The sequence below is a fragment of the Panulirus ornatus genome, chromosome 4, assembly GCF_036320965.1.
Source record: "Panulirus ornatus isolate Po-2019 chromosome 4, ASM3632096v1, whole genome shotgun sequence".
NCBI lineage: Eukaryota > Metazoa > Arthropoda > Malacostraca > Decapoda > Palinuridae > Panulirus > Panulirus ornatus.
The window spans coordinates 76350884-76372762 of record NC_092227.1 but is presented as its reverse complement, the minus strand read 5'-3'; the positions used below and the strand labels follow the sequence as shown (position 1 = coordinate 76372762).

At 39.3% G+C, this 21879-nt stretch overlaps 1 protein-coding gene across 4 annotated transcripts in view; it reads left to right on the top strand.

The window, feature by feature from the left end:
- Positions 1–21143, top strand: part of LOC139745835 (protein RCC2 homolog) — a 332889-nt gene extending 311746 nt beyond the window's left edge. Inside the window, exons 8-10 of one of the 4 annotated variants that reach the window (XR_011711990.1) lie at positions 8165–8521; positions 15024–15270; positions 16746–21143. Coding sequence is in view for 1 of the 4 variants with exons in the window: in XM_071656433.1 (XP_071512534.1) it covers positions 8165–8521; positions 15024–15194 (528 nt within the window). In the remaining 3 variants the exon portion in view is untranslated. Of the gene's footprint in view, positions 1–8164; positions 8522–15023 lie in introns of all 4 variants that reach the window. The other 3 variants (XR_011711989.1, XR_011711986.1, XM_071656433.1) reach the window with 3 other exon arrangements.
- The last annotated feature ends 736 nt before the right edge of the window (positions 21144–21879 follow it).

The window sequence follows — 21879 nt, the reverse complement described above, 5'->3', positions numbered from 1 at the left end:
ATATTGGGGAAGAGCAGTGTGGTTTCAGAAGTGGTAGAGGATGTGTGGATCAGGTGTTTGCTTTGAAGAATGTATGTGAGAAATACTTAGAAAAGCAAATGGATTTGTATGTAGCATTTATGGATCTGGAGAAGGCATATGATAGAGTTGATAGAGATGCTCTGTGGAAGGTATTAAGAATATATGGTGTGGGAGGCAAGTTGTTAGAAGCAGTGAAAAGTTTTTATCGAGGATGTAAGGCATGTGTACGTGTAGGAAGAGAGGAAAGTGATTGGTTCTCAGTTAATGTAGGTTTGCGGCAGGGGTGTGTGATGTCGCCATGGTTGTTTAATTTGTTTATGGATGGGGTTGTTAGGGATGTGAATGCAAGAGTTTTGGAAAGAGGGGCAAGTATGAAGTCGGTTGGGGATAAGAGACCTTGGGAAGTGAGTCAGTTGTTGTTCGCTGATGATACAGCGCTGGTGGCTGATTCATGCGAGAAACTGCAGAAGCTGGTGACTGAGTTTGGTAAAGTGTGTCAAAGAAGAAAGTTAAGAGTAAATGTGAATAAGAGCAAGGTAATTAGGTACAGTAGGGTTGAGGGTCAAGTCAATTTGGAGGTAAGTTTGAATGGAGAAAAACTGGAGGAAGTAAAGTGTTTTAGATATCTTGGAGTGGATCTGGCAGCGGATGGAACCGTGGAAGCGGAAATGGATCATAGGGTGGGGGAGGGGGCGAAAATCCTGGGAGCCTTGATGAATGTGTGGAAGTCGAGAACATTATCTCGGAAAGCAAAAATGGGTATGTTTGAAGGAATAGTGGTTCCAACAATGTTGTATGGTTGCGAGGTGTGGGCTATGAATAGAGTTGTGCGCAGGAGGATGGATGTGCTGGAAATGAGATGTTTGAGGACAATGTGTGGTGTGAGGTGGTTTGATCGAGTGAGGAACGTAAGGGTAAGAGAGATGTGTGGAAATATAAAGAACGTGGTTGAGAGAGCAGAAGAGGATGTTTTGAAATGGTTTGGGCACATGGAGAGAATGGGTGAGGAAAGATTGACCAAGAGGATATATGTGTCGGAGGTGGAGGGAACGAGGAGAAGTGGGAGACCAAATTGGAGGTGGAAAGATGGAGTGAAAAAGATTTTGTGTGATCGGGGCCTGAACATGCAGGAGGGAGAAAGGAGGGCAAGGAATAGAGTGAATTGGAGCGATGTGGTATACCGGGGTTGACGTGCTGTCAGTGGATTGAATCAGGGCATGTGAAGCGTCTGGGGTAAACCATGGAAAGCTGTGTAGGTATGTATATTTGCGTGTGTGGACGTATGTATATACATGTGTATGGGGGTGGGTTGGGCCATTTCTTTCGTCTGTTTCCTTGCGCTACCTCGCAAACGCGGGAGACAGCGACAGAGTATAAAAAAAAAAAGAAAATATATATATATATATATATATATATATATATATATATATATATATATATATATATATATATATATATATAATGCCCATTCCCTATGGGAACTCCCATCAAACAGATGGCCATGGCATAAGAGTTTGTGCTTATCTCTGCCCTTATATGGCTCTGTCACATTCACCATTTCATGCATTCTCCCTCCATTTCCCACCAACCAGCACTCTTCCATTCTATTTTCCCATGTTATAAATCGTCACACTCCAAGTCCTTTAATCATACTATCATTCATTTTCCTTTTAAAATTTCCATCTTGCATCCCTTCCACATGCCCAAAACACCTCAAAGTACTAATTAATTGGCATGCAGTAGACTTAGATCTGAATACATGGAGAGAGACAACTGATGGAAATGTCGAACCATTACATGGTGGAGGCAAGGGTGAAGATTTGTAGAGGCTTTTGGGAAAGAGGAAATTATGTGGATGAGAAGAGGGTGGTGAAACTCGATGGCCATAGAAAAGAGGTTTATGTTAGAATATCAAAGGAGATTGAGTACAGAGTGGCAGAAGGTGAAAGTAAGTAAAGCTTGGGGAGTTGGTTGAGGAATAGGAGGTATTTAGGGAAGCAGTGCTGGCATGTGCAAAAGAAGTATGTGACATGTGGAAGATGGGCATGCAAAAAGAGAGGTGTATGGTGTTACTGGGAAGGAGTCAGAGTGATTGTGAAATATACCAGAGGAAGCAGCAGGTCAAGAGGAAGGTGCAGAGGGTTAGTGAGTGTCAGCAAACTTCATAGAGAATATGATGTTTTGGTAGGAGGTAACAGTGTCGAAAAATATGAGAACAAATGGGAACATAGGTGAAGGGAGCAAATGAGGAATTGGTCACTGTATTGATTGGTTAGAGTCAATGTGTATGAATCAAGGTAGTGTGCCTGAGGACTGCAGAATCTTGCATAGTACCACTGTATTAAGGGTTGGGGAACGAAGATGAGTGTTGGAATTATAGAGGTATGAATTTGTTGAATTTAGCTAGTAAGTTGGATGGAGTTGTGATTGAGAGGGTGGTGACATACTCGGAGCTTCAGAAAGGAAAGGAGCCTTGTGTTTTCAGGAGTGGTAAAGTTGTGTGAATCAGGTGGATGCTGTGAAGAACATGTAACAAACGCTTAGGGAAACAAGGATTTTTATGGGACATTCATGGAACTAGTGAATGCACATGATAGGAGTAATTGAAATGTTATGTGGAAGGTCTTATAGATATACAATGTTGGAGGAAAGGTATTAGAAACAGTGCAGTGTGTTAATCAAGAGTGGAATGTGTGCAAGTAAGCAGAGGTTCTGGACAACGGTGGGTCAGTGACAGGGTTGTTTGATGTTATCATAGGACTTTGATTTATTTATGGATGGGGTTGTCAGGGATGTAAATGCAAGAGCCTTGCAGAAAGGGGCAAGTATGTAGTCTGTTGGGGATGAACTGAGCATGGGAGATGGCTCAATTGTTGTTTACTGATGACATGTTGCTGGTGGCAGATTCAAGTGAGAAACTACAGAACCTTATGGGAAAAGAGGAGTTGGAGAGTAAATGTGAATAAAAGAAATTATTAGGTTTAGCAGTATGGAGTGTAAGTTTGAGTGGAGACAGCTTGAGGAAATAAATTCTTTGAGTCACCTAGGAGTGAACATAGCAGCAAATGGAACGTGGAAGCTGAAATGAGTCATAGGGCAGGTAAAAGAGCAAAGATCCTGAAAGCAATGAGGAATGTGTGGTGAGAGAGAGGTCACTATCTGGCCTTGGAGTTATAGTAGTCCCAGTGGTGTTTTATGGATGTGAAGCAAGGGTATTAGCTGGTAGGCAGCCAGTGACCAGGGAGGTATATTACCAGTACTACCTGTCTGGTTATCAGGAGGATTAGTGACAGCTGCTTAATGAGCCAGCACTTAAGTGGCTGCCAAATTGCACTCCTCTGATCCAGGTAGTTGTCTTTCTCTCAGCCACACATGAACTACTGGCATTCTGTCCACAAACATACAATCTTTCCTTGTCGTGCATAACACTTGACAACACTTAACTCACACAGCTCATTCTTCATAACTAGATTTTCTTGCAGTAAGTACTATGTGCCAGCCCTGCCTTTTACCAAATAGTAGGAGCAGCAGTAGATAGAAATAGTAGGTAGGAACATTTAGGCTGGAGCATTAGGTAGAACGAAAGATCAGGTAGAATTAGTCAGTAGGAGCATTAGGTAGAATTAGTCAGTAGGAGCATTAGGTAGAATTAGTCAGTAAGAAGATTAGGTAGGAACCTCAACAAACATTGCACTAGAGTTGCCCTCAGTCAGTGGCCTGTTAAGGGTTGGGCACTAAAGGCTAAGAAGTGGCACTGGAGTTCAGTAGTTATGGAGACTATTGCTGTAGCCACCCCCTTGAGGGAGTTCCAGTTGGAACAGGTATCAGAGATAGAGATATATAGAGGCAAGGGTTTCATATGAGAATGTGTGGAAGAGTGTGAATGTCTTGAAAGTGTTTGAGAACAGTACGTGGTCCAAGTCAGATTGATTGAGTGAGAAATGACAAGGTAAGAGAATATTTTTTTTATTTATTTATTTTGCTTTGTCGCTGTCTCCCGCGTTAGCGAGGTAGCGCAAGGAAACAGACGAAAGAATGGCCCAAACCGCCCACATACACATGTATATACATACACGTCCACACACGCAAATATACATACCTATACATCTCAATGTACACATATATATACACACACGGACATATGAATATATACACATGTACATAATTCATACTGTCTGCCTTTATTTCTTCCCATCGCCACCTCGCCACACATGGAATAACAACCCCCTCCCCCCTCATGTGTGCGAGGTAGCGCTAGGAAAAGAGACCAAAGGCCCCATTCGTTCACACTCAGTCTGTAGCTGTCATGTAATAATGCACTGAAACCACAGCTCCCTTTCCACATCCAGGCCCCACACAACTTTCCATGGTTTACCCTAGACGCTTCACATGCCCTGGATCAATCCATTGACAGCATGTCGACCCCGGTATACCACATCGTTCCAATTCACTCTATTCCTTGCACGCCTTTCACCCTCCTGCATGTTCAGGCCCCGATCACTCAAAATCTTTTTCACTCCATCTTTCCACCTCCAATTTGGTCTCCCACTTCTCCTCGTTCCCTCCACCTCTGACACATATATCCTCTTGGTCTATCTTTCCTCACTCATTCTCTCCATGTGACCAAACCATTTCAAAACACCCTCTTCTGCTCTCTCAACCACACTCTTTTTATTTCCACACATCTCTCTTACCCTTACATTACTTACTCGATCAAACCACCTCACACCACATATTGTCCTCAAACATCTCATTTCCAGCACATCCACCCTCCTGCGCACAACTCTATCCATAGCCCACGCCTCGCAACCATACAACATTGTTGGAACCGCTATTCCTTCAAACATACCCATTTTTGCTTTTAGAGATAATGTTCTTGACTTCCAAACATTCTTCAAGGCTCACAGAATTTTCGCCCCCTCCCCCACCCTATGATTCACTTCTGCTTCCATGGTTCCATCCACTGCCAGATCCACTCCCAGATATCTAAAACACTTTACTTCCTCCAGTTTTTCTCCAATCAAACTTACCTCCCAGTTGACTTGACCCTCAACCCTACTGTACCTAATAACCTTGCTCTTATTCACATTTACTCTTAACTTTCTTCTTTCACACACTTTACCAAACTCAGTCACCAGCTTCTGCAGTTTCTTACATGAATCAGCCACCAGCGCTGTATCATCAGTGAACAACAACTGACTCAGTTCCCAAGCTCTCTCATCCACAACAGACTGCATACTTGCCCCTCTTTCCAAAACTCTTGCATTTACCTCCCTAACAACCCCATCCATAAACAAATTAAACAACCATGGAGACATCACACACCCCTGCCGCAATCCTACATTCACTGAGAACCAATCACTTTCCTCTCTTCCTACACGTACACATGCCTTACATCCTCGATAAAAACTTTTCACTGCTTCTAACAACTTTCCTCCCACACCATATATTCTTAAAACCTTCCTCAGAGCATCTCAATCAACTCTATCATATGCCTTCTCCAGATCCATAAATGCTACATACAAATCCATTTGTTTTTCTAAGTATTTCTCACATACATTCTTCAAAGCAAACACCTGATCCACACATCCTCTACCACTTCTGAAACCACACTGCTCTTCCCCAATCTGATGCTCTGTACATGCCTTCACCCTCTCAATCAATACCCTCCCGTATAATTTACCAGGAATACTCAACAAACTTATACCTCTGTAATTTGAGCACTCACTCTTATCCCCTTTGCCTTTGTACAATGGCACTATGCAAGCATTCCGCCAATTCTCAGGCACCTCACCATGAATCATACATACATTAAATAACCTAACCAACCAGTCAACAACACAGTCACCCCCTTTTTTAATAAATTCCACTGCAATACCATCCAAACCTGCTGCCTTGCCGGCTTTCATCTTCCGTAAGGCTTTTACTACCTCTTCTCTATTTACCAAATCATTTTCCCTAACCCTCTCACTTTGCTCACCACCTCGACCAATACACCCTATATCTGCCACTCTATCATCAAACACATTCAACAAACCTTCAAAATACTCACTCCATCTCCTTCTCACATCACACTACTTGTTATCGTCTCCCTATTAGCCCCCTTCACTGAAGTTCCCATTTGCTCCCTTGTCTTATGCAATTTATTTACCTCATTCCAAAACATCTTTTTATTCTCCCTGAAATTTAATGATAGTCTCTCACCCCAACTCTCATTTGCCCTCTTTTTCACCTCTTGCACCTTTCTCTTAACCTCCTGCCTCTTTCTTTTATACCTCTCCCTCTCATTTGCATTTTTTCCCTGCAAAAATTGTCAAAATGCCTCTCTCTCTTCTCTTTCACTAATAATCTTACTTCTTCATCCCACCACTCACTACCTTTTCTAATCAACCCACCTCCCACGCTTCTCATGCCACAAGCATCCTTTGCGCAAGCCATCACTGAATCCCTAAATACATCCCATTCCTCCCCCACTCCCCTTACCTCCTTTGTTCTCACCTTTTTTCATTCTGTGCTCAGTCTCTCCTGGTACTTCCTCACACAAGTCTCCTTCCCAAGCTCACTTACTCTCACCACTCTCTTCACCCCAACATTCTCTCTTCTTTTCTGAAAACCCCCACAAATCTTCACCTTCGCCTCCACAAGATAATGATCAGACATCCCTCCAGTTGCACCTCTCAGCACATTAACATCCAAAAGTCTCTCTTTCGTGCGTCTATCAATTAACACGTAATCCAGTAACACTCTCTGGCCATCTCTCCTACTTACATACGTATACTTATATATATCTCGCTTTTTAAACCAGGTATTCCCAATCACCAGTCCTTTTTCAGCACATAAATCTACAAGCTCTTCACCATTTCCATTTACAACACTGAACACTCCATGTATACCAATTATCCCCTCAACTGCCACATTACTCACCTTTGCATTCAAATCACCCATCACTATAACCTGGTCTTGTGCATCAAAACCACTAACACACTCATTCAGCTGCTCCCAAAACACTTGCCTCTCATGATCTTTCTTTTCATGCCCAGGTGCATATGCACCAATAATCACCCATCTCTCTCCATCAACTTTCAGTTTTACCCATATAAATCTAGAATTTACTTTCTTACACTCTATCACATACTCCCACAACTGATTCAGGAGTAGTGCTACTACTTCCCTTGCTTTTGTCCTCGCACTAACCCCTGACTTTACTCCCAAGACATTCCCAAACCACTCTTCCCCTTTACCCTTGAGCTTCGTTTCACTCAGAGCCAAAACATCCAGGTTCCTTTCCTCAAACATACTACCTATCTCTCCTTTTTTCTCATCTTGGTTACATCCACACACATTTAGACACCCCAATCTGAGCCTTCGAGGAGGATGAGCACTCCTCGCATGACTCCTTCTGTTTCCCCTTTTAGAAAGTTAAAATACAAGGAGGGGAGGGTTTCTGGCCCCTGCTCCTGTCGCCTTTTGTCGCCTTCTACGACACATGAGGAATGCATGGGAAGTATTTTTTGTCCCCTATCCCCAGGGAGAAGAGAAAGGTCTGGTTATAAGAACATGTTCAAGAGAGCTGAGGAGTATGTGCTGAAATGGTTTGGGCATATGGAGAGTTTGACTGAGGAGAGGTTAACAAAGAAGATGTATGTGTTGGAATTGGAGAGGACATGGAGAAGGAGGAGACCATATTGGAGATAGAAGTTTAGAGAGAGTAAGGTTTTGAGTGATCGGGGCCTGAACATGCAGAAGGGTGTAAGGTATGCTAAGGATAGGATGAATTGTGTTGATGTGATGTTGATGAATTGAACCAAGCCATATGAAGTGGCCAGGGAAGCTATGGAAAAGTCCTTGGAGCCTAGTTGTGAATAGGGGGGGCTGTAATTTCAGTGCATAACTCATTACAGCATGAGAATGGATGTGAGTAAGTAAGGCCATTTCTTCTGTAACTGTAGCTTCCTTGCCAGTGCAGACAACAGCAAACCTATATGAAGATAAAATTATCATTGCTGCTGGGCCTTTGTAACTTGAGTTTCAAAGTGTTATGAATTAAGGGAAAGGGATAAAGACTGTAGGCGATGATTAATGTTTTGTTTCTGATAAAGTGCTTTCATGTGGTATAGTTTATACAATGTAAAATTTTATCCAGGTTGCAATTGATGCCAAGAAGAGAGCCTTTTCCTGGGGATTTGGTGGATATGGAAGATTAGGCCATGCTGAACCTAAGGATGAATTCATACCCCGCTTGATTAAATATTTTGACGGCCCTAATCGAGGAGTGGAAAAAGTGTATTGTGGATCCACCTTTACCATCGGCCTCAGCATCTTGGGCATCTTCCTCTGGGGTCAGACAAAACGTACTGGAGAAGCCAACATGTACCCAAAGCCATTACAGGATCTTTGCGGCTGGGATGTGAGATCTGTGGGTTGTTCTACCACTTCTATTGTCGTAGCTGCAGATGAAAGCATCATTTCCTGGGGACCTTCACCTACTTATGGTGAACTGGTAAGAAATGCAAATGTGTTTTTATGCTTGAAATTGTTTTTATGATAACTGAATTTAAGCTTGGGCTACAACAGGTTATGTATGCCCAGGACTAGAACTATATCACTGTTATTTGTTGTAAGACTCAGATTGAATGATCTCAGTAGGAAGAATGTCTTTCATCAGTTTTTAGTAATAGATGTCAGCTTTGATATGTGCTTGCTTCTTTATCCCATTAACACTATTTCATTTGAACATGATTATCAAGTATTCCTGCTCCTCTTCCTATTTCTTTTTCTAGTTTTCCTTCTTGTTCATCATTTGTGCTTTTCATCCTCATTGTTTTCTTCCTCCTTTCTAGGTTCTTCCTCTCTCATATTACTCATTTTCCTTTTCTTTTACATCAGCCTCATTCTTTTTCTTCAACCCATAATCTTAATACCTTTTCTTATCCTTTCTTGTCTACCTGTTTCTGGGGTGTTTCCTCCCCTTCTGCATCTCTACCTTTCCTTTTCCCTCTCAGATTTCTCTTCCCCTCCTGATCTTATTCTGTCTTCTTTGACTGCCTTCATCTTTTTATTCCTCATTTATCAAGTCTTCCATTATATTCTGCTCCTGGGCTCTTACGCCAAGGTTCTCCTTATTTTTTGCTCTCTCCTTAATCCCTTTTTATCATTGTGTGGTCTTCCATACTCCTTTTTTTTCTATTATTGTCTTGTCTCCATTGCTCTTCCACCTTTTCTGTTTCTTCATTTCCCATTATGATGAATCTTACTCATTCTCTTCTTCCTTCCTCATGTCATACAAAAGCAGAATTTCTTATGTGGTTATTCAGTCAAGATTAAGCAAAACATGTGGCAGAGAAAAAGATGTTAATCAAGCAAGAATTCCATTGACACCTATACCTTACACTTTTCTCATAGAAAAATTTTTTTTTGTACATACTCATAGGTTGGTACTTTACATCCTCAATTCCCCTTCCTTGGCAATTTCCTCTTCCTCTCTTCACAAGTATCATGCAGTTCCTCTCTCTGTCATAACTTTGCCATTTTCTTCTCCTTTCTTCCTCCTCCTCCTCATCCTCACTTTCCCTTGCTTCTCCCACTAGTCATATGCAGATTGCCTATGTATCACTGTTACACAAAATATAACCATAATGCAAAAGAAGATCTAAGGTTTTGATGAAACAGCATATACCTCTATGTTTGTCATAACATGAGATTAAAGTCTTTTAGAGATTAAGGAAACATTTTCGAACACCTGATTACTAGTAAAACAGTAACAAAGGCTGGCATGAATTTGCTTCTGGAAAACTTGACTAAAACTAAACTCAAGTACTGGTTCTCTTCATAATGTATATTAAACGTTTATTTGCAAGCGAGTTTCATGGTAGTTGTATATGGAACTGTTTGATGAAGAGAATATTTTATCAGATGTGCCACAAGTAGCAGCATTATCATTTATTTATTTATTTATTTATTTATTTTGCTTTGTTGCTGTCTCCCGCGTTAGCGAGGTAGCGCAAGGAAACGGACAAACTAGAAATAACAACAGACAGTGGAGTAAGCTGTTTTGCATATGACAGTAGAATAAGATGATAAGATCAGAAGACAAGAAGAGAATTTAAAGGAATATTGATGTATATAAATGTTCTTTGGAGAAGTTTGTGAAATTAAAGAAAAATTTGAACTTAAAGATGATTTATGAATAATTAACAATATAATGGATTTGCCTTACAAGGGACCGACTTGAAAAGATGTTTACTGTGATTTTTTTTCATACATATTTGCCATTTCCTGCACTAGCGAGGTAGTGTTAAGAACATAGGACTGAGCCTAAGAGGGTATATCCTCAGTTGGCCCCCTTCTGTGTTCCTTCTTTTGGAAAAGTGAAAACTGGAGAGGAGGATTTCCAGCCCCCACTCCCTCCCCTTTTAGTCGCCTTTTATGACATGCAGGGAATATGTGCGAAGCATTCTTTCTCCCCTATATGTACTGGAAAATCTGAAATCAGCAATTCGGAGATGGACTAGCAAGTAGAATTTCAACACGTTCCAGTGCATTATATATGACAGTTAGGGAGTGGACATGAGGGAAAGAGGACCAGTTAAAGACCCTGTTTATGTTTCTGTGTCGCCTTTCAGCATCCTCAGTTGAGCACTGCAAAATCCATATTTACAATCAGAACAAAAAAGGAATGGGATTTTAAGTGTTTGAGAGAGTTAAGGAGAGTTTCGAAGGCCTTGGGGATGGCTAAAATGAGAGCAGCAAGGCAATACTTGGGTCCCCAAATTATGAATATGTTATGTTTCTGGACCCTGTTCATATGTTGAGTCTTTCATAAGCTGGAAAATATAAAGTTATCATGGATCATATAGAATTAGAGTAAATACCTGTACCTGAATGTAGTGATTATTAAACAATGTATTTTAAAGTAAATACAGCTAATGAAACACCATATGAAATAACACTTAAAAGAAAATGATGCACATTTAAGTAGCTCTACATTTTGTTAGGATAGGTATGTTTTATTCCTAGGGATAAGAGAGATGGGAGCGGGGGGCTAGAAACCCTCCCCTCCTTGTGTTTTAACTTTCTAAAAGGGGAAACAGAAGGAGTCATGCGGGGAGTGCTCATCCTCCTCAAAGGCTCAGATTGGAGTGTCTAAATGTGTGTGGATGTAACCAAGATGAGAAAAAAGGAGAGATAGGTAGCATGTTTGAGGAGAGGAACCTGGATATTTTGGCTCTGAGCGAAACGAAGCTCAAGGGTAAAGGGGAAGAGTGGTTTGGGAATGTTTTGGGAGTAAAGTCAGGGGTTCGTGAGAGGACAAGAGTAAAGGAAGGAGCAGCACTACTCCTGAAACAGGAGTTGTGGGAGTAATTGATAGAGTGTAAGAAAGTAAACTCTAGATTGATATGGGTAAAACTGAAAGTGGATGGAGAGAGATGGGTGATTATTGGTGCCTATGCACCTGGGCATGAGAAGAATGATCATGAGAGGCATGTGTTTTGGGAACAGCTGATTGAGTATGTTAGCAGTTTTGATGCATGAGACCGGGTTATAGTGATGGGTGATTTGAATGCAAAGGTGAGTAATGTGGCAGTTGAGGGAATAATTGGTGCACATTGGGTGTTCAGTGTTGTAAATGGAAATGGTGAAGATCTTGTAGATTTGTGTGCTGAAAAAGGACTGATGATTAGGAATACCTGGTTTAAAAAGAGAAATATACGTAAGTAAACGTATGTAAGTAGGAGAGATGGCCAGAGAGTGTTAATTGATAGGCGCGCGAAAGAGAGACTTTTGGATGTTAATGTGCTGATATGTGCAACTGAAGGGATGTCTGATCATTATCTTGTGGAGGCGAAGGTGAAGATTTATAGAGGTTTTCAGAAAAGGAGAGAGAATGTTGGGGTGAGGAGAGTGGTGAGAGTAAGTGAGCTTGGGAAGGAGACTTGTGTGAGGAAGTACCAGGAGAGACTGAGTGCAGAATGAAAAAAGGTGAGAACAAAGGATGTAAGGGGAGTGGGTGAGGAATGGGATGTATTTAGGGAAGCAGTGATGGCTTGTGCAAAAGATGCTTGTGTTATGAGAAAGGTGGGAGGTGGGCAGATTAGAAAGGGTAGTGAGTGGTGGGATGAAGAAGTAAGATTCTTAGTGAAAGAGAAAAGAGATGAATTTGGATAGGTTTTGCAGGGAAATAGTGCAAATGACTGGGAGATGTATAAAAGAAAGAGGCAGGAGGTCAAGAGAAAGGTGCAAGAGGTGAAAAAGAGGGCAAATGAGAGTTGAGGTGAGAGAGTGTATCATTAGATTTTAGGGAGAATTAAAAGATGTTTTGGAAGGAGGTAAATAAAGTGCATAAGACAAGATAACAAATGGGAACATTGGTGAAAGGTGCTAATGGGGAGATAATTACAAGTATTAGTGATGTAAGAAGGAGATGGAGTGAGTATTTTGAAGATTTGTAGAATGTGTTAGATGATAGAGTGGCAGATATAGGGTGGTTTGGTCGAGGTGGTGTGCGAAGTGAGAGGGTCACGGAAAATGGTTTGGTAAACAGAGAAAAGATAATGAAGCTTTGCGGAAGATGAAAGCTGGCAAGGCGGCAGGTTTTGGATGATATTGCAATGGAATTTATTAAAAAATGGGGTGACTGCATTGTTGACAGGTTGGTGATGATACTCAATGTATGTATGGCTCATGGTGAAGTACCTGAGGATTGGTGGAATGCATGTGCTGTGCCATTGTACAAAGGCAAAGGGGATAAAGGTGAGTGTTCAAATTACAGAGGTATAAGTTTGTTGAGTATTCCTGGGAAATTATATGGGGGGGGTATTGATTGAGAGGGTCAAGTCATGTACAGAGCACCAGATTGGGGAAGAGCAGTATGGTTTCAGAAGTGGTAGAGGATGTTTTGATCAGGTATTTGCTTTGAAGAATGTATGTGAGAAGTACTTAGAAAAACAAATGGATTTGTATGTAGCATTTATGGATCTGGAGAAGGCATATGATAGAGTTGATAGCGATGCTTTGTGGAAGGTATTCAGAGTATATGGTGTGGGAGGCAAGTTGCTAGAAGCAGTGAAAAGTTTTTATCGAGGATGTAAGGCATGTGCACGAGTAGGAAGAGAGGAAAGTGATTGGTTCCCATTGAATGTCGGTTTGCGGCAGAGGTGCCTGATGTCTCCATGGTTGTTTAATTTGTTTATGGATGGGGTTGTAAGGGAGATGAATGCAAGAGCTTTGGAGAGAGGGGCAAGTATGCAGTCTATTGTGGATGAGAGGGCTTGGGAAGTGAGTCAGTTGTTGTTCACTGATGATACAGCTCTGGTGGCTGATTTGGGTGAGAAACTGCAGAAGCTGGTGACAGAGTTTGGTAAAGTGTGTGAAAGTAGAAAGCTGAGAGTAAATGTGAATAAGAGCAAGGTTATTAGGTACAGTAGGGTTGAGGGACAAGTCTGTTGGGAGGTAAGTTTGAGTGGAGGAATACTGGAGGAAGTGACGTGTTTTAGATATCTGGGAGTGGATTTAACAGCGGATGGAACCATGGAAGCAGCAGTGAGTCAGAGGGTGGGGGAGTGGGTGAACGTTCTGGGAACATTGAAGAATGTGTGGAAGTCGAGAACATTATCTCAGAAATCAAAAATGGTTATGTTTGAAGGAATAGTGGTTCCAACAATGTTATATGGTTGCAATGCATGGGCTATAGATAGAGTTGTGCAGAGGAGGGTGGATGTGTTGGAAATGAGATGTTTGAGGACAGTATGTGGTGTGAAGTGGTTTGATCGAGTAAGTAATGAGAGGGTAAGAGAGATGTGTGGTAATAAAAAGAGTGTGGTTGAGAGAGCAGAAGAGGGTGTATTGAAATGGTTTGATCACATGGAGAGAATGAGTAAGGAAAGGTTGACAAAGAGGATATGTGCGTCAAAGGTGGAGGGAACGAGGAGAGGTGGGAGACCAAATTGGAGGTGGAAGGATGGAGTGAAAAAGATTTTGAGTGATCGGGGTCTGAACATGCAGGAGGGTGAAAGGCGTGTGAGGAATAGAGTGAATTGGGACGATGTGGTATACTGGGGTCGACATGCTCTTAATGGATTGAAGCAGAGCACATGAAGTGTCTTGGGTAAACGATGGAAAGTGTTGTGGGGCCTAGATGTGGAAAGGGAGCACTGAATGTGAACAAATGTGGCCTTTGTTGTCTTCTCCTAGCGCTACCTCATGCACGTGAGGTATTATATACAAGTATATGTTTGTGGGTTGGGCCATTCTTTCGTCTGTTTCCTTGTGCTACCTCGCTAATGTGGGAGACAGCAACAAAATATAATATAATAATATGATATAGGTATTTTGTATGTTGAACTAGGAAATTTATATTGTTTATGAAGCTTGCTTTTGAGTTTAGGTGTTTGTGGGTCAGATAATCATAAGATGGGACCTCCGTATTAGAAGGATTAGAATGATCTCCTTTCTTTGGATGGGCTGCACCAAGATGTGCTTCCTGTCATCATTCTTATTTTAGTGCAAAACTCAGCTAGCTTTTCCATATTTTCATTTGCACCAGGAACCCCATATCCCCTCTCCAAGTAAACCCTCAGTGGTCACATCACTTACCCTGAAATTTTTTCTTCTAGCACTGTTATTGGTCCCTAGCATATAAACTCTTTTCCTTCCAAAGTGTATTTTCATCTTTCTCCTTTTCAATTCCTGGTGCATAACTGCTATCAGTCACAGCTACTTATGGTCTACTTTCATTTTAACCCACATCAACCTGAAACTCAATTAAGTGCACTCTGTAACAGTTCCAAAGCTCATATCAGAAATGCCATCCTTATCATTGCTCTTGCCCTCGGATGAATATTGGGCTATACTCCTTGAGCACCCCCAGACCATTCTGCCTTTAACTTTATATCAGTGTTTTATTTTTATTGATACTAAATATTCAGGATTTACCACAATTTTTTATTTTTTCAAATAATTATGTAGTTTTACGTGTTTCCATAATGAGTACTTAATTGTTTCAGGGCCTTGGAGAGAGTGTCAAGTCAAGTACACAGCCAAAAGAAGTAAAGACACTGGAGGGAGCTCATGTGACTCAAGTTTCATGTGGGATGGGACACACAGTAATGTTGGTACGGGATGAAACAGAGAAAGACAAAGAGATTTTGGATAAACTTAAAGAAATCACTCTCTGAAGAAAGTTTGATTCAGAAGAGGAATACTTGGATATTTACAAATGTAATTTTTGATAAGAAATATCTTCATAAGAAGGTACAAGATTTTCCTTTTTAAGGCATTTCATAATACAGTTCATGCTGTATAGGTACTTTTCATATCAAAATTCAAATGTCTAGATTTTTCTTGTATTTGATTTTATGACAACATGCATAGGTTTTAGCATACTGCTGAAGTGTTGCTAGCCTTTGATAACAGCAGATGGAATATGATCTCTATTAGTGAAGAGAGTCTGTACTAGGTTTTTTCGTACAACATGGGATGAAATGTTTTGGTGCAATTTTGTGCACAAAATGATGCATTTTCTTCCATGAAAAATCATTCTGGATAGCTATCCCTTCTACCTCGTGCTAGATGGAGGTTTATACAATAGATTTAGCTGAGTTCTTTCTTTCACATTTCTACTTTTAAGGACCTGGTTAGACATAATTGCTGTTACATGAGTAACATTGGTTGACTTCCTGTGTTGAAAGGGAGTGAATCTAAAAGCTACAAGTGGTTCAGACTTTTTTTTTTTTTCTCTCAGATGCATGAATAGGTTAATAGAATAGAGGAGCTTACAGGTTATTACCAGTTGAGCATTGCATTACATCAGTAGGAGGAGTTTTTCTCAAGTTCCCATAATTATAACTGGCACTTCCTTTTCTGAACTGTTGTAGTGCATTTGGCGTATCAAGAGGTTAATGGTTCATCACGAGCTTGATGCCTGTATGACCAGGTTATGCATCTGATACACCAATGCTTCCAATACCCAAAATTCATTTTACCAGAATCTTAGATACCATCATGGCCTGCATATTAAAGCTGAAAAGGTATTTAGAATTATGTTTGTTATTTATTAGTAATACAGTACATCATTTTTTTTTTAAGGGGTTTTGCATATCCTTCTTTATCTACTTAATCTTATTTAGCTTACTTTGGCCAAAGGCCAAAGTGAGTTGCAATTTGATATATAAAGTTCATATGAAAGGTAAATGAGTATTAGATATTTTTACCAGAGAATGTGAGCTGTTAAAGCATGCTTTTGGAAATTATTAATTTTCTGTTCCTTTTCATGGCAGTGCTTAGTTCTTTATTTTTTAAGTACTCCTCAGATAGTCATTTTAGGTAAATGTCACTTTCTACATCACTCTGGCAGTTGAAAGAATAAGCCTCTTTATTTTTGTAATATGGGAAGATATGCTTGAGATTAGAGGACAGAATTTCTTCATTGCAATCTCAGAAATAAGGTTTTACAGATTTTGTAGTTGTCAGAAAAGGCTGCTTTTATGATACAATAACGTGGTATAATGATGAGGTTATTTATATAACTGGAAGGACCAGACCTCCAAAAATATCACTAGTTGGACTAACAGTGTTGGACAGCATACTTGTTGTCTACAGATGGGGTTATGCAGTGATATCAGTGTTGGTGCTTATTTGATCAATGTTTTGGATAATGTTCTGGATAACTTTTTGATATTATGGTTTGGGGGACCTGTCCACTTCATACGTCTTAATTTTTCTTTCAGGTCAAGGAGATAGTAAACACATTCCAGGTAGATAATACCATATACCTCATGGGAATCCATCACATCATTTAATATGTCCAAGAACAATACTTATGAAATAGTGAGAGGGGAGTTTTGATTTATTATTTAGAATTGTTTAATGATCCCTCAGATATAAATAACAACTTGAAAGTATTTTGTAAGATTGTTGAATACACTAATAGTTAACTTGTATGTAAGTTGATTTACTACCTCAGTTCATGTGAGCTGTACTCTTCTGAGGGAGGCAGTTTGCTTATAAAACTCTGGGGGGGGTTTTACCCTGACAAATACTGGACTCCTTTTGATGTTCAAGATGCATCTCTTTCAAGGCTTTAAACTGTCTGTAATACAAATTTAGCATGAAACATTTGTGGCATAGTTATGCTTTCACAGGAAGTTTATACTCCTAGTGGCTGCTATAGTCACATTATTTTAGATCTTAGCTGGGAACAGTTCCGCAGAGTATAACTAATGTATTGTTAGATAGCTAACCCAGTAACATCTGGATGTTTAGGAGTCTTGATATTTTTAGGAGAAAGCATTTCAAAGAAAAATGCTTACCTGAAGGAAGAAATGGAATAGTGCTTATGAAATGTTATATCCAGCCACATACACTTTATTGTTTAAACTTCAGAAGGAGATGTAGCTTAGATGTCAGGGACAAATCTAGAAGGTTAGTCCTGAACTTGTTGTGTACCTGACGTAAATTAGTTTTTCAGTACCATGACTGGGTCAGTAAGTACCCACAAAGTTTCTAGTGGTGTTTGTTAATATATTTGTCTGAAGGTTATTTACTTTGGCAACAATCAAATTGCATGATACACTGCCCTTAAACCTAGACTACTGTTGGGTTTCTTCAATGTTGAACAGTTGCAGTCTTACATATGAGCTAGCAGCTACTTTTGGAAATACAAACCTGCTCTTTGCTCAAATCAACATCATGACTTTGCTGAATATTATGGTTTATCTTTCTAAAGGAAAGCTAAGTTTGATGAGATGTTGATTTGATTAGGTGCATATATTGAAATACATGGAAGTTTCTGCATTTTAGGCAGAATTAGGAAGAAGGTTTGGATCAAGGGAAAGAGCACTGCCATGAATTATAATCGTGCTCATCTCCTTGCTAAAGGCCTAAATATAATAGTAATGTTTTCACTAACTGTCATGAATTTTTACTTCTTAAGACAAACTGTTATCGCTTGAAAGGGGGAAATATATATAGATGGTCCATCTTTTTTTATTCACAGCTTTGGTTTAACCCTTTTGCTGCAGAATTGGATTTCATAGGTGTGCCTCAAAATAACCAATAAACCTGTGGAAAAAAGCAGTCCTTATTTGCTACAAATTTTCATTTTTCTATTATCATACTAGTTCACAAATTTTTCAGGAGCACCTTGAAATCACAAAGCATGAGAATTCCAGGATTTAGAAGAAGTTTACTGAAATTGATCAGAATGAGGAAATATTGGTCATAAAGTATTCTGCAAATGTAAATGCAATATATGTATAAAATTGTGCCAAACATTTAAGGTTGATACATGAGGAAAAATTAAAAATTTTCTCCAAAACCAACTTCCTTCATGCTCACCTGAAATTTATATAGATGATGGGTATTCAAGATTCAGAAAACATATGCATGCAATCCCCACTGTTCTGGATTAGTTAGAGGGAGATACTGTTTGAAATACAGCCATCTTTTGAACTTCATCCCTGATTTATCTTCAGAAAGTTGTTTCTTGAGTGTTCTTCTGTTGATCTAAGTTTATGCAACTGATTGTCATTATTTTTACTATTTTCGCTGTCACTAGAATGCAGAATCAGGCAAATAAGTTTTTACTGATTCCATATAAAATCACTTGATATATGAAAAAACTAGAATGGGTCCTTGAATTATAACAGTGTACAGACTACACCCATTCCAATTTTGAAATATATATTAGCTAATTTCCTCTATGTAAGACTCCTACTTATGTCATGTAAAGCTTGAAGCAGCACACTACAATGTTAGATAAAAAATCTGAAGAAAAATTCTATACAACTGATGGAGATTTAAAGGGACATGCATCATGTGATGAGTCAGTTGTGATTGCATGGTAAGGGTTTGAAGGTCGTTTTTTTCCAGTTTTCTCGGTAAAGGGAAACTCTTTTTGAAAGGTAGGACAAAGGGAATATAATTATTTGGGTGCATGTGAATGTAGCAGCAAAAGGGTTAAAACCCTTTAAATATCATACTACTGTCTTTTCCCTTTACAGATATGGTGTTGGATGCAAAATCTTTATTAGGTATTACAGTACTGACTCCCTACTCTTATCAGATGACATATAACCTATGTGCTTCAAAACATTTGCTTAAGAAATGTGGGAATTTGTTTAACCACTTCAGTAAGCGAATTGGTTGCCATTTGCTTTAATGAAATAAGTATGTGAAAAGTAAAAGGGTTGCCTCAGCTGGTATACACAGTTATATGCAAGGGTAATAGGAACAGATAGAAAAAAACCAGATGTAAGAAGAGTTGGTAGAAACAACAGAAATTTGAAACTAATCATTGAAGGGTGATGTGAAATTTGAAAATGGATGCCAGACAACTATTTGAGCTGCACTGTGAATATAGCATAAAAGAACCATCAGCGGAAGAAAGAACATTACACTTATCATAGTGCTTCCATAAGTGACTGAAGCCATCTGATCTCCTGCCTACAAATTTAGATTGCTCATCATTTTTCTTGCAACTGACAGCTCATGAATGGGAATACAGTAAGTTACACTCATTGTATGATACAATTGAATGTGCAAATATATAAGGACAATATATAAGGACAAGTTACTTTTAGTGATCTTGAGCATGCCTTAATGGGTGTGATGGTAAAATAAAGTATAAACAGATTCAAGCACTGTCAGCATGATTTTTCTTTTTTTTTACGGTAATCCTGTAATGTCCCCGAATTTTGCTCAGGACAGTGAACCAATATAAGTGTTTTTTGTGTGCCTCACTAGGTTAAGCTTTTTAAGGAGAAAAGTAATGTTTTACTTTTTTATTTCATCCGAAAACACATGGATTTTGAAAACCTTTTTGATGTAAGATCTTCCATTGCAGCTGTCCTTCTCAGAGGCTGTATGTATTGCATTTGCCAGGAAGGCATTATACTTACACAGCCTGTATCATCTACAGGTATATCACTAAGGTATTCATGGATTTTGTTTTATGTAACTGCTCCTGCTTTAGTATGCTTTTGTAAGCCTTACTTTAAAACTTTAGAAATGGAGTATGTACAAGATGATACACTAATTCTTTTGACTGATGCTTGAGGCTTACATCAAAAGAAAACTTAAAAACAGTTCCATAATAGTATTCTCATTCTTCTGACATACCTTTATAGTGTTGATTGTACAGTCTTTGTGTATGTTTTAAGCTTACTAGGTCACACCAGGTCACACTAGAAAAGTTTGGTCAAGGGAAGTACCAAATACAGTTATTCGGGTGCTTGAATGTAGCAAGTAACAAAGTGTAATGTAATCTTGAGGGCAGGATGGAAACTCAATAAATGTCAATACGTAATGAGTAAGATGGATATGATCATTTGTAACATTCTTTATACTCAAAAAAATAAAGAATATTGCAACACATCCCTGCCAGTGAAGAAGGGATTTGTTTTACTGGCTTATGAAACAAGAATGTTCTTTTCATTGCTAATTATTTCTGAAATTTATATTTCTCAACCACTGCAGATTCCAAAGACTTTTTAGGCTTTTGATTTAACAACTTTCAATGTTTGGGTTTTAACGTAGGGTGTCTGGATTATTTAAGTTAGTAAATTGTTATTCCAGTCATAGAAAGCAGAGTAAGACAGTTTTGGGGCATTAGTTGAAAACATTCCTTTTTACATATTTTTTTTTATTTGATTCTCATAATGTGTTAAATGACATGGTAAGCAGTTTTCTTTTTCTACTAGTTCTCTTGAGTAAATTTAGCACCTAACTAGTCTAGGTTTAGGTTTAAACTGTATAGAATGTGCATGTACAATTTTATTAGCATTTTCATGAAGATAATAGATATGTAGATCACTTTTTACAGCCTATTTATTTTTATACCATGTGTGGTGCAACTCATGGACAATTCATCAGTATTACTGGAATGATTTTTGGCATTATATCAAACTATATTTTTGCAGTACCTCAGATATTCAGGATTGATTAAATTCTGGGCAGTTTTTGCACCAAATGCTTAAAATTTTGTAATTAGTAGAGTTAAGTGTGCTATTAAGCTAAGATACTCATACCTTTTGTCTCTTCTGAGATTCATGTTGATATAAACTTGATATTGGAGAATGGCATTTGCCAAAATAATAAAGTTGGAGCTGCATTAGCATCAGACTGTATTGATTGTATCATTTTCAGAATCCTTACATTATATTTTTTTCCATACCATTTCTTAAGGATTGGCACGTAAAAGTTATTTAGATATTCTTTTTGTGTGATGGCAGTATTGTAGCTGATGAGGTTAGTTAGTGCTGCTACTGCAGTACAGGCTCAGAATTGGGAAAAGTTTTGAATTTCAGTGCCTCAGTGGGATACTCTAGTTTTCTGGAGTATTGAAGTATCACCCTACCTTCTCATGGTGACCTCATTAATACACCCTTAGGGGTGGAACAGTGGAAGCAGTAGTTTCTTCCTAAATACAAACAAACCTTTGAGGTATGCAGGGGTATTTAGTTTTTTTGGACATTATGGGAGCCTGCTGCCTCTGGGGAAACAATGTGCTGGAGTTGCCCTCTGGGAGTGGCACATCAAAGGTGAGGCACAAAAGGCTGAGAAGTGGCACTGGAGTCTACCAGTTATGCCAGGAAGAATAATAGACATTTGATTGAGGATGTTAGCTGTAAATGTAAATGGGATGACTTAGTGAGAGTAAAAGGAGGGAGCTTGTGGAGAAATTTAAAAGTTATAGTTTGAATGTGTTGAGGAAACCCGTAACCTTGGGCAGAGTGTATGGAATGAAAATGGAAATGATGCATGCAAGTGGTAGGAAAGCATGGTATGAATGGGAATGAATGAATATTATTAGGGAAGAAGGAAAGAAGGTTGTGCAATTGTGGTGTCACTGAGAGCACTGGA